At 39.4% G+C, this 13,875-nt stretch overlaps 1 protein-coding gene across 2 annotated transcripts; it reads left to right on the top strand.

Moving 5' to 3' along the window:
* LOC8055724 (casein kinase 1-like protein HD16) lies at positions 4,294 to 13,836 on the top strand. 2 transcript variants are annotated; one of them, XM_021447617.1, is made up of 16 exons: positions 4,294 to 4,680; positions 6,916 to 7,050; positions 7,128 to 7,201; positions 7,324 to 7,393; positions 9,808 to 9,863; positions 9,949 to 10,020; positions 10,111 to 10,205; positions 10,315 to 10,381; positions 10,488 to 10,617; positions 10,712 to 10,930; positions 11,112 to 11,242; positions 11,312 to 11,486; positions 11,872 to 11,962; positions 12,246 to 12,403; positions 12,602 to 12,790; positions 12,867 to 13,252. In XM_021447617.1, the coding sequence occupies exons 1-16, from the start codon at positions 4,591 to 4,593 to the stop codon at positions 12,924 to 12,926; spliced, it is 1,812 nt and encodes a 603-aa protein (XP_021303292.1). In that variant the 5' UTR covers positions 4,294 to 4,590; the 3' UTR covers positions 12,927 to 13,252. The 2 variants fall into 2 exon arrangements, with proteins under 2 accessions (XP_021303292.1, XP_002440770.1); XM_002440725.2 differs by having other exon boundaries at positions 4,296 to 4,680; positions 11,100 to 11,242; positions 12,867 to 13,836.

Below are 13,875 nucleotides of genomic sequence, written 5' to 3'. Positions count from 1 at the left end.
CAACCGATGGAGCTGTGACCACCGGTGATCCTGGCTGATGATGAGAAGGGCCCACATAATTTGGTGGCAATTGTCCTTCTTTGAAAGTTCTAACCACAGCATTGAAAACCGTATTGGACAGCACACCAGCTTGATTGATCAAGGCACGGTTAACAGCACCATCAACCATGTCTTGAAGTTTACCAGGATTGGCTTCAAAAGTAACCTGCCGAGGTGCCGGCAGTGCTTCTTTCTGGATCACCTCGTCACTCCTGTTTATGCTGAAAGACTTCAAACATTGCTGCTTATAGTCCTCCATGGCTTTTGCAATAGCTTGCTTTTGCTCATCTCTGAGATTGGCTTCTGTCACGGGGATGACGTTCTCCAAGTCGAACTCGGTAGTCGACATGTTGATCTTGATCTTGAATCTGGTCCCACCGGGCGTGCCAAAAGATGTGTTGAAGCAAAAGCTGATCTGCAAACACAAAGGACTAATACCCGATTCAAACGTTAAGGCGTGCTAGCCGATTTGACCTTACTATCGGCAAAGGTGATAACTCGAATACTTTGGTCCCGACAACAGCGATGCGCCCGGATGCCACGGCCAAGAGGTATTCACGCGGAACTCGAGAATACGCCGAGCTTAAGTCGACGAACTCCTAAGAACTCGTAATGGAAAGAAAAATATGACGAAGTCGTCGAAAAAGTAGATGCTGGAATATGAGTAAAACTTATATTTGATTGATTGATAGATTATCCATTACAAGGTCCTAGGGTCTACATTTATACCCTGCTCAAAGAGCTACAATCAGACATGACTAGGACTCGAATTCCAAATTAAACAGAATCCGTATACAAAACAATTTAAATAACTAAGGAAAGCACAAAACTATTCTCCCGTGACAAACTGGGACACCACCATGGACCAATCGTCAACCTTCATGTTCTCCTTCTGAGTCATCGGCAGACTCCTCACCGTAACCATCGACAAGGCTAACGCTGACCATCGGCATGAACGCGTCACCACCCATAGACTTAATCACATCCAGCCGTCCCTTCATCGGCAACTCTCCTGCAGACCAGTTACTGTTGCCCTATCTTGCCGATCTATACTCTACCGATCCTGGATATGTGTCCAAAAACGGTGTCAACACCAGAGCTTGTTTCTGAGATTTTTCGATAATTCAACTTCTAATACATTGTTATTATTGCTCTGTGGTTTATGAGTTTACTTTATTCTCTTCGGTGGTGTTCCCAATAAGACAGGTGCAACATGACTGTGCGGCCCTTGTAACACTACAGTGTTCCTAGCACTATAGTGGCTGCCACCGGTGTTTCCAATAAGACCTGGGAGCCCATAAAAGAAAAGCAATGAAAGGTTATTGAGGAAAACCCATGGTTCTTCCCCTTTCTTCGAGCGATTGGGGAGATGTTTTAAGGGACTGAGAAAATGATTTAGAGAAAGAGGATTGTGAAAGGGGATTTGTTGGAGCTTATTTTCTTGAGCAAATTAATCCCCTTTCTCACTATTGATAGGCAAAGGGGATTGAGTTGCCCTGATCTAATGAAGATGCTCTAAGGCCCTATTTATTTTAGCTTATAATCTGATTCTCGATGAAAAAACGAGAGTCCTGCTAATTGCATTAATTATTTCTTACTCTTTGGACCACTTCTTCAAAATTTTAAACTAGCACAATTAAGAATAAAAAAATCCCCACTATACAATGATTATAACCAAGTCGATTATAAGTAGGCATACTAAAATTTTAGATTAGATACACTTATTCGCCTATCTTTTCTTAGTTGACCAGGCCTTCGTCACCATGCCGAGCCGTGTCGATTTTCATATATAGAATTACTATAGCCATGTTTAAAATCGATCATTGTGAGAATCGAGAAAATCATATTAAATATCTAAGGTTGATGATATTTTTATACCACACAAGACTCACCCACATGGGGGTGTAGGCTGTCAGACGAGTGGCATGACACAGGTGCAACACGATACTGCAGCCCTTTCGATGGTGGCCGCCGCTGCAGCGGTTGCTAGGCCACTAACATTTCCAATATGAGCCTAGAGCCTAGTAAGAGAAAAGGAAAGAAAGGTAATTGAGAAAAATCATGGTTCTTCTCCTTTCTTCTAGGGATTGAGAGGATGTTTTAAGGGATTGATGAGAAAATGATTGAGGGAAAGAGGATTGTGAAGGGGATTTGCTGGAGCTAATTTTCTTGTGCGAATTAATCCTCTTCCTCACTTTTGATAGGGAAAGGAGATTGAGTTTCCTCGATCTAATGAAGATGTTCTAGGGCCTTATTTGTTTTTTAAAAAGTGAGTTCCACTAAACACTTCGATTATTTCTGATTCTTTTGACTACTCCTTTGGAACTTTAAACTAGGACAATTAAGAATTTAAAAGATCCCTATGATATAATCATTATAATCGAACCTATATCTATACCTATACCAAATACTAAAGAAGCAAATTTTCTATTTTTTCGTGCAACCCTGTCTAATGCTGACACCGGCTCGGGAATAAAAAGAAATACTAAAGATGGGTCGGGAATAAAAAGAAATACTAAAGAAATACTAAAGATTTCGTGCAACCAAATACTAAAGATGTTCTAGATTAGGAGTGGGGAATAAAAAGAAATACATGGTTCCAAATGTAAAGATGTTAAAGAGAAATAAAAGGTGGGAGGACTTTAATAGTTTTTGAAATAGATCGGGATTCCTGATGCAAAATGTATAGACAATGGACTTCTTTCTCCATCTGCGCTGAATCCTTATATGGGTTGGCTTCATTGTGTGCTCGACCAAGCCCATGCAAGTCTTTTTCCTTTTCTTTCATCTTTGCATATGTTGCATACATGTATATTAGGCAATGACTGAGAACGTGGCAGAGATAAACCTAGATACGTAGAGGTGGCCAAGGAGTATGAGGAGGATGTCCTCATCGTTAGGAATAGACTTTCCTAACTTTTCAAGTCTGGTTCCTACCAAAGACAAGCTCCGGTGCATAACCCCTACTTTTTAGCAATTATTATGTCTAGGTCCAGCGATCATCGGGAACTCGAATACACGGAGGCGGCCGAGGAATACAAGGAGGATGTCCTCATAGTCGGTGTTCTCGAAGCCTACATTAACTTTTCAATGTCTAGTTCCTACACAAGGCAAGTCCTCGTGCATAACCCCTACTTTTCACTAATTATTTTGTTTGTTTGCGCATTAAATTTTGAGGAGAAAGATTTACACCATATGATAGTAATTTTATTAAAGAGTAAAATACACTGGCGGCCCTTTAACTTGTCAGCCTATGCCACTTTGGTCCATGAACTTGCAAACCCGAAAAAGTGACCCCTAAACTTGTCCGCCTGTGCCACTTTGGTCCATGAACTTGCAAACACAAAACAGTGGCCCTAAACTTGTCGGCCTGTGCCAGTTTGGTTCATCAACGTGTAAAGGCTCTTTCAACGCGTCAACAAATATTTGATATAGGTTTAATAGGACATTGTTAACTTGTGTTATGGATGTAATGGTCATCATAAAATAAATTATATAAATATAAAATACAAGTAGATATATATCATTCATGTTATTATTTTATATAAATATTTTAACATTTTTTCTAATGTAATGCACAGAAATATTTGCTAGTCAATTATAATTAGGCATACAAGAGTTTTAGATACGGCCAATCTCGTGGTGAGTAAGGTCTTGTTTAGTTCACTCCAAAATCCAAATTTTTTTCAAGATTTATCGTCACATCGAATCTTACGGCACATGCATAAAGTATTAAATATAAATGAAAACAAAAATTAATTGTACAATTTACCTGTAAATCCTGAGACAAATCTTTTAAGCCTAGTTACTCCATAATTGGACAATGTTTGTCAAGTGTCAAAATCCAAAAACTTTTTGGATCTACACAAAGCCTAAGTCTTGTATGGTAAAAATACCATCGACCTGAGATATTTAACATGATGTTTTAGATTCTGATGTGATTGGTTTTAAATATATTCGTGGCCTTGTTTAGTTCACTCAAAAAGTAAAATTTTTTTAAGATTCATCGTCACATCGAATCTTGCGGCACATGCATACAACATTAAATATGAATAAAAACAAAAACTAGTTGCACAGTTTATATGTAAATCACGAGACGAATCTTTTAAGCCTAGTTACTTTATAATTGGACAATATTTATCAAATAAAAATAAAAATATTACGGTCAAAATCAAAAACTTTTGGAATCTACGAGGAATGGATGAAAATCGGAGCCGTAAACAGTAGAGTACGTATCTCCGTAACAGAAGCGGAATCGTCCGGGGCAGGAGGCCAGGAGGGAGATCTCCGTCCAGAATCTTCCAGCCGCTCTCGTTTCCTCTGCTTTTGCTTTCCATTTTGTTCTCTCTCGTCTCCTCGCCGTCGCCGACCAGGACATCGCCTCCTCCTCATCTCCCTCGCAGACTTGTCTTCGAGCCCTAGCCCTTGCGCCTCGAGTCCAGCTCCTGCGGGGAGCACCAGCCGCCACCGCGGAAGCGAAAGCAGCGGTCGCCTCAAGGAGCCGCAGCTGGAGTAGAGACCGGGAAAGGGAGGGGTTCCCTCCGCCCCGGGATGGACGACGGCGACAGTGCCGTCCGGAGCGTCGACAAGGCCGGCGCCGCCCCGGGCGACGACGGCAGCGCGACACCGCTACCGGAGACGGTCAGGATCTCTCGTCTCTTTCCTTAGCTCCCGCGTGTTCCGAAGTCGGGCGGCGTTTGGGGATTTGGACCCACTTTTAGACGCTGGTATCAAATGGCTGCCGTCGGATGAACTCGATCGACTTGGTATGCTGGCATGGATAGGTCGCGTAGGTGTTCTTTATGGGAGTGTCTGGTTTAATTGCTAGCTAAGGGCTTAGATGAATTTGGTTTCTTAGGGTTGCCACCTCATTGCCAGAGCGTTAGGAACTGCTCTAGTGTGGAATGTGACTTCACTTGACGTGCTATTTTAGGAAATATGAAGTTTATTTTTTTTAAAACGACAAATACTCTGCTTATAAAGGTCTGTTTCACCAGTCTGGGCCTCTGGGGATACAAGATCGCTAGAGGAGTTCCAAAACAAATAGGCATATAATATATAACATTCCTCGCCAGCTTACTAGAACAAAAGTGGTCTAAATTTTGCCAACATCTGAAGACAACAGCTTGGTGAAGTGATGTTCTATTGCCATCTTGTTTCTGTTAGTCCAAAGCGCCCATGCTAAACCTGCAAACACAAATAAACCTAACTGTTATAGGACTCTTAACTTTCATTGGAATCTTCCATTTCCAGATCACCTTTGCTTGAAGATCAGTACTTGCCATGAGTAACGAAATTATATAAGGACTTAGTTGTTATCTGAGGCCCACTCCGCATCTTACTGCCATTCAGCTGGATGAATGTTACTAATTGTCTCCCATAGGTCCTCCGGCTGATTTACCTCAGCAATGATTAGACCCCTTCTATATTGTATTTGCCAGTCAGCACTGTTGAAAGCCTCTGCTACTGTAATATTTGGTATTGAGCAAATATTTAAAATAGTAGGAAATTGAATTTTCAGTGCAGTTTCACCTATCCAAGCGTTGTTCCAAAAAGAAGTCATGGCTCCATCTCTAATTTTAGAAATTACCCTCAAACATAAGTTCAACTTTATGTAGCCCCTAGAAATATGAGTCTCATTCATGTGTCAATTAGGTGCAGTTTTTCATTGGTCTATTTTTTTTTTTTCATGTGTGGCATGAAGTTGATGAGTCAAAGAAAAATTCATCTCCATATTTTCTAATATGTAGTTGCAGTATAATGTTGTATTTGACATATGCCAAAATGGAGCCGATTGAGGCGAGCATAGTTGTTTGTAAATTGAAAGGGATGTTCTGTATGGACAAAAAAATATCTAGTGCTGCTGTTATATTTAGATTGGCATCCATTTATGGCATTTGTTTTTCAAATTATCAGATTACTATGTTTTTCGATATGAGTAATGTCAGCACATCTTATAGAACCATATTAATCATACTCAAATTCCAAGATGACTCTTTTTGCTGTTGCTTAAAGCCTTAGAAAGGAAACACATGAATGCCTGCATGTTGCAATGTTTTATTTGTTATACGCACCTCATATATTGTCTGTAACACTCTAGAAAGGATCAATGTTATGTAATGAAAATGTTGAACACATGTTGGAACATAGAGAAATAGATGCATAGTAATATCCACATCCAACTCAATACTCTCCTTGGTAATTATTGAATATTGAAGTTATTAAATATGATAACTGCTTTGTAAGGCTTTAAGGACAGGTTTTCTGTCATAACTTTTTGGAAATTACTACTTATGCAACAATTTAAGTGAAAGTTCTGACAACTGAGTTCCTCAAAGTAAAAACTTGAAAAATATGGATATACAAAATTTACGTAAAAGTTTTGACCAGTCTTGAGTTCTTCGAGGTTAAAAACTTGAAATTATGGATATTATTTGTTCTGATTTGGGATGAGGGTTTCTTAGTCCAGCTGCTGAAAGTTCCAGCATTTTATAATGATATCTTATATTTGATTTCTTTTACCCTATTTCTCTGTTTTCTTGCAACTGCTTTTGTTGTGTTGTCACTAAACCTAATAAGCATAAGTGCATCTGGAAAAAATAATATATTTAATCAATGCGAGAACCTTACACTTTTGGCGTGTCAGATCTTTCTTTGTCTACTTGTAAGAGGGCCTATGCCTGTATTATACATTGACGTGTCATTATTCACTCCTTGCAAGTGGTTGGTGTTTAGACCTCATTTGTGCCTTTGCAGTAATAAGGTTAGATTAACATTCAAGATAGGCTGTAGGCATATAGCATGGGAAATTCAGAACCATGTATGTTGTGTTTGACTATGGTGGCATGCTCATCGTTTCTTGATGTGTTGGAACAGGTTCAAATTGGTAATTCGCCTACTTACAGACTTGACAGAAAGCTTGGAAAGGGAGGATTTGGGCAAGTATATGTTGGTCGCCGTATTTCCTCTCCTAGTGTTAGTGACAGGATGCCCGGTGCAAATGCTTTAGAGGTCTTTATGCCTTCTCTGGATTTTTTCATTGTAATTGATTGTAGCTGCATTAGCATAAACTTTTTTCTTCATACTAGGTTGCAATCAAATTTGAACATCGGACCAGCAAAGGTTGCAACTATGGTGCTCCTTATGAGTGGCAAGTTTACAAGTAAGTGACCAATTTGTCCTTTCCTCTTGCACTGATTTCTACAAAAAATTTCTTTGGCCTTGTTTTCCATTTGTTGTGTGTTCCAACTGGAATTACATCTTAACTTTTGTGTTATACTGCAGCACTCTTAGTGGAATTCATGGCGTACCAAGAGTACACTACAAAGGGAAGCAAGGAGAGTATTATATCATGGTAATGATGCTAATGAAGCAGTTAATACTATTGTATATTGACCGTGCACACACATGCTTGCTACTACTTTTCAATATTTCCTGGTTTCACGCGGCATCTCTTCTTTAAGCCATTATCTTTTAAAATTTTCCTATCTCTAAGCTGTCCAAGCCACCATCATTTAAAATTCTCCTTCCATTAAGGGCCTGTTTGGTTGCCTGCACTAGTCTATATTTAGGCTTGTGCAGTGCAGTTTGTCTATATGTTCAGTTGCCTGTAGAAGCTCTTATGCATGCTTGCACAGTGCTTAAAGTAGGTCCAATGTTAGGTCGAGCCGATTGGACCACAAAAATGATAAATTCTCACCTCTCCTCTCTACTAGAAACATAAGACAACTTCTAGAACATGGATGTGGCTACAAGCTACATGCTACACAATGTAAGCAACCAATGCCTGTGCAGAACTACCAAACACAAAGATATTGCACATGTTTATACTGGCTGGGTTGTGCTACATAAGGTCTAATGCATGCTAAGGTACCGTTTGGTTACCATGGGATTTCAGGAATCTGGATTAAAAAAAATCTCAGAATCCTAGAATCCCATCCAAACAGGTTAGGATTCTAGGGGATTTTAACATACATGCATATAATCCAATAAAACACATCAGATTTTTTTACCCATATTCTCATAGTCCATCAGGATTCAAACGGGACCTAAGGCTAATGTAAGCAACCAATCACACCCTAAAGCTCCCACATAGGGTCTCGAATGTGAATTTCCAGACAGCCTTACCATTGCAAATTTCTGAAACAAGGCTGGTCCAAACCTCAGGACCTCAAGGGCACAAGTGGAGGCACTCTACCACTGTGCCAGGTCTGTCCTCCTTCTATTAAAGTTAAATCTGATTAATTCTTGTCTTGCTGTTGCTTCACGTTTCCCAAACCCTTACTATAATCAAAACTGGCACTGGCATTAGTCCACTGTTATGTTCAGGTAAGGTATAGTCACTACTCTGAACCATTATAAATATAATGAATTGGGGTCTTCATCATTTTAAACTAGAGACCCCATGTTTTTCCTCCTCGGAAGGTATGCACCTCATGATTGATGAGGTGACATAGGCATACAAAGTCAATAATTAGTGATTTTCTTTACGTTTTTGGGCACTGGTGGGCCTATGGAAAGAAAAGCTTTACCCTTTAGCACCGCCTGTTCAAAAACTATAATAATAGTTTTCTTTCAGTGAAAACCAATCAGTTAGTATTCTATACAATATTGTTGTTTTAAGATTGCTTATAGACTCTAATAGTTCTCAAAATACTTCCACAATATTTTGCTGGTGACTGTCTTTGCTTGATACTACCTAGCATGCTGCATCTCTGACTCCGCTCATTTGCATGTCAAATAAATAGTTGTATTGACTTTTTTTAATAAAATAATAGTTTAGTTTCAGCTGTCCACATTCAGACTACCTGACTCATTCTACCCCTTTCCACTTGTGTTTTTTCTTCTTGGTCCCCAAAAGTTACACATCTGATTCAATCAAGTATGGCTTTCACACACATTAACTAAGTTCGTGCATATATATCACAGAGAAAAAAAAGAAAATGTATGAGATGAAGACCACTATTGTACTCAGATAGTCAGCTGCACACTGTATCTCAACAGCTCAATCTAAGAACCACTTGCAACCCACTTGTGCCTAATAACATGAAGAGTTTGTCCCCTAGTGGCTGGTGGTGGACGGTATGGATCCCCTCAGCTTGACTGGTTTACAAGAGAATTAAACAACAGAGGTGGTTTCTGTTGCCTCTGCCGCTGTTGCAACTGCTATTGAAGCTTGCCATTGGCACCATCCATTTCCACAGTGCCACCATAGCTACTTATTATAGCTTTAAGATGGGTGTAGTAGTCAGCAGCAGAAGCTGCAATGAGTGGGAGAGAGAGTTATGAGAGGGAGAGTAGAGAGAATGAAGCTAACAGGTGACAGTGGCTGGCTTGGAGATGGTTGTCTGGTAGTTTTAAGGGACAGGAATGGGTAATCCAAACTGCCAAGCTTCCACAGTAGGCTGTGTTGTTCAAAGTAAGTAATCCTAACTTGCAATGTGTTACAACAAATGTGTTGTCCAGTAAACTTTTCTATCTTGCGTCACAAACCAGTGTAATGTTCACTAAGACTACTTGTCCATTTTTATTTGCGCAAGCAAGCGTGATAGCATGGTTCTTTTGTTTTTGCAACACATCTTATTTGGTTGCATGAGGTAACTTTTAATCAATTTCAGTGCCAATGCATTACAATATTTCTCAGCTTATTTGATTCATGATTGGTGAGTCATGGCTGGAAAAAATACTTGAAGGCTTGGTTACTTCATTACCTAAAGAACCCTGTTTGCTAGTGGCATATGTTTCTCATGCAAGTTAACTTCTATGCAGATTATGGACATGTTGGGGCCAAGCCTATGGGATGTTTGGAATAATAACTCTCACTCGTAAGTATCTAATGCAGTTCCAATTCTTTTTAATGTTGTCTGGTTTTCTCAGTTCCTTAATTGATTCATTTTGTTCCGTTTACAGTATGTCTGTTGAAATGGTGGCTTGCATTGCTATAGAAGCAATTTCCATACTGGAGAAGATGCACTCAAAAGGGTATCTGATGTAGTCTTGTCAAAGGATACCAATATATTTTGTATACTGTGTATACAATAATAGCTAAAAAAAATCTCTTGTTTATGACAGGTACGTCCATGGAGATGTAAAACCTGAAAACTTTTTGCTTGGACCTCCAGGCACCCTAGAAGAGAAGAAACTTTTTCTTGTTGACCTTGGTTTAGGTATTTTTGTTTTATATCAGTTTAGAGGAACATTCTGGTGACACATTGGGCCTAGTGGGCCTTCAAATATGCATGTAAGTTTTGACATAACATTGATTTGTCAACACAGCCACCAGATGGAAAGACACTGGTACAGGAGAGCATGTTGAATATGATCAAAGGCCTGATGTCTTCAGGTTTGCAATAGAAATACTTCATTAGGTTCTATCTTCCATGGCTTTATTCCTCCCTACTTCTATGCTTACACTTTTTTTTGTCATACATCACTATTTAATGGAACAGAGGAACTGTTCGGTATGCTAGCGTGCATGCTCATTTGGGGAGAACTGGAAGCAGGAGGGATGACCTGGAATCTCTTGCCTACACACTTGTATTTCTTCTGCGTGGTCGCCTTCCTTGGCAAGGATACCAGGTGAACTTTGTTACAACTTTGAGATTTTCTTAATTACTGACATGCTTTTCTTTTCTTTTCCCCCTCACTCAATTTTTCTACGAAATGATTTTAGGGGGAGAACAAAGGTTTCCTTGTCTGCAAGAAAAAGATGGCAACTTCTCCGGAATCTCTGTGTTGCTTTTGCCCACAACCTTTCCGACAATTTATTGAGTATGTTGTGAACTTAAAGTTTGATGAAGAACCAAACTATGCAAAGTGCATCTCTCTTTTTGATGGCATTGTTGGTCCAAACCCAGACATAAGGCCAATCAATACAGATGGTGCTCAGAAGGTACTGTTCTATCCAACCTTGTTGCTCCTTGTCCTTGCTTAACTAAAGATTGCTTCCAGCCATTGCTTTTGTACTAAGGCTTCTGGGCCATTGATTATTTGGTACCAGTACACTTCTACATACATGATTTGTATAGATGCTAATATATACTTTTATGAATTGCTACCAGCTTATATTTCAGGTAGGCCAGAAGAGAGGTCGCCTTATGATGGAGGAAGATGATGATGAGCAGCCCAAAAAGAAGATTAGGATGGGAATGCCTGCGACCCAATGGATTAGTGTTTACAATGCCAGGCGGCCTATGAAACAGAGGTACGGACTGCATAGGTGTATGCTTTAGTTAGAAAGAAAATACTTCACTCTAATCATGATTCTTTGCAGGTATCACTACAATGTTGCAGACAGCAGGTTAGCTCAGCACATTTCAAAGGGAAATGAAGATGGCTTGTTTATAAGCTCTGTCGCCTCTTGTTCAAATCTGTGGGCTTTGATAATGGATGCTGGCACTGGATTTACTTCTCAAGTATATGAACTTTCTCCATATTTTCTTCACAAGGTAAGCTATTAAGTGCTGCCCCTTTTTTGGTGCTGTAGCAATCTCATATCACTTATTTTACTTACTGTACTCCCTCCATTTCAAATTATAGTTTATTTGGCTTTGTCCTAATTCAAACCCCTAAACAAAGTTTATATAGCATAATAATGTACCAACATCAAATTAGTTTCACTATTAAATTCTTTCTCCATGAAATATGTCTTATGTCTTGATAGTGCATTTATTTGAACTTGTAGACTTGGTCAAAGTTAGCTAAGTTTGACTTAGGAGAAAACCCAAGTGGACTAGAATTTCGAATGGAGGGAACAGCATTTAAATTTGATATATGCTGGTCTGCTCTTTCCTTTTTTGCAATTGATTTTGATATAGCGTGTGTTGCTTTTAGGAATGGATAATGGAGCAATGGGAGAAGAACTTCTATATTACTGCCCTAGCAGGGGCAAACAATGGCAGTTCACTAGTGGTCATGTCGAGAGGTAATACAATTGGTGCTGGGCTCCATAAAATACTCCCTGTTGAAATTGTGTACTACAAAGTTCTACTTTTTTGTGTCCATCCTATATATATTATAAAGTTGTGTAATATGTTGTTTCCACCATGTTATGTTAGTGAGATATACCAGACTAGTTTAACCTTGCATAGAAGTGCTTATGTTCTTTGTCAAGCTGCGATTGCAAGCCTTTAGCTGGCGGCTGTGACAGTTTATGGTATTGCACTTGTGTATACACTGTAGATTGGAATTGACTTTGTCCTCTCCAGGAACACAATATGCCCAGCAATCCTACAAAGTAAGCGACTCATTCCCTTTCAAGTGGATAAACAAAAAGTGGAAGGAGGGTTTTTATGTTACTGCTATGGCCACAGCAGGAAGTCGGTGGGCAGTGGTCATGTCTCGGAATTCTGGCTTTTCGGCACAGGTATGTCGGTGTGCTCACATCTAGTATGTGCTAAGAGTTAAAGACTGGCCTTTGCTTTGAATTGTCTACTATACTGGGAAAAAAAACATATCTGACATGCGTGTTATTCTGAATCTCAAGAACATCGTTTCAAGAAAAGCATAGGCTGGAAATTACATTGTTAAACTTGGTGCTTATTTTTAATGTTTTTGGTTTTAGGTTGTCGAGCTTGATTTCTTGTATCCAAGTGAGGGTATCCATCGACGCTGGGATAATGGATTTCGCATCACAGCTACTGCAGCTACATGGGATCAGGCAGCGTTTATCTTGAGCATCCCCAAAAGGAAACCTGCTGACGAAACACAGGAAACCCTAAGAACGTCTGCTTTCCCCAGCCAGCATGTGAAGGTGATTTGATATTCTTTCTCTTTTCTCTAACCTCAGATTGAACATCCATTTGCACATACTAATGATTTGTTTACAGGACAAATGGGCGAAAAATCTCTACTTAGCTTCCATTTGCTATGGAAGAACAGTGTCATGAGGTCTGCCCTGTTTGGCTGGTGTACACTGTAGAGTTTATTTATATGGATTACTGAATTACTAGATTTGGAATTTTGAACGGCAACAATATTTCTAATTTGCCCTCCTATAATTAACCAATCTGATAGAAGCGGAAGCCTGCTCTGTTCAGTTGATAGTTGCCTTAGCTGCCTAGCATGGTTGTAAAAAAAAAATCTTGTGGTGTTTGGGTGTTGTACTTGCTTGTTCATAGATTGTTAAAATCATTGTGTTGTAATTTGTAAACTATCTATCTTGCATATAGTTTTAAATTGATATTTAACCATGAAGGTAGGCACCTAAGCAGTATCTGCATCTTGTTCTGTTGCTTCTTAGGCTTTACAATTGGGATCTCACGCAACATGTATCAGGCTCTGTTTGTTTGTTAGACCCATCCTTGCATTGGATAATTTGGTCAGTATTAGTGTTGCTCTTTGCTCGTTTTTACTGTGTATTTGAGCTCTTTTTCCGTTTGTAATTCTGTCTGTGAAGGTCTGAGTATTTGTGTTAGCTACTGTCTATGATTCTATTTTCTGTTAGCTCACCTGATCTTTAGCTACGTTGCCAGTATTTGTTTTTTTTTTTGGTCTTTTGCTTCAAGAAGAGTGATGTCCTAAAGAATTCATTGTTCAGTTTGGTTTGATGTCCAGTCTTGTTAATCAAAACAAGAATGATGCAATAGCTTCTTGCTACTCTGCTGTGCAAAGTTAATTTCTGTTGGCGTGAATTGCTATGGGAGTTTCAAAGGGCGGATGTACTAACTGCTGTTGATACTCTGCTCTAACTCAGAAGACAATGTTTTGCGCTAGTGCGGAGGATAATTCTGTTCACAAACTGAATACTCTATTGTAAAACAGTGTGAGTTTGATGCAGTTGCATTGCATTGGTGATCAGTATTGGTTTTCTAGTTACATCCGTTATCAATGTTGGTT

The sequence above is a fragment of the Sorghum bicolor genome, chromosome 9 (assembly GCF_000003195.3).
Source record: "Sorghum bicolor cultivar BTx623 chromosome 9, Sorghum_bicolor_NCBIv3, whole genome shotgun sequence".
In the NCBI taxonomy this organism is placed as follows: domain Eukaryota; kingdom Viridiplantae; phylum Streptophyta; class Magnoliopsida; order Poales; family Poaceae; genus Sorghum; species Sorghum bicolor.
Note: the sequence above shows the minus strand (reverse complement) of the source record. Positions and strands in the feature narration are given on the sequence as shown.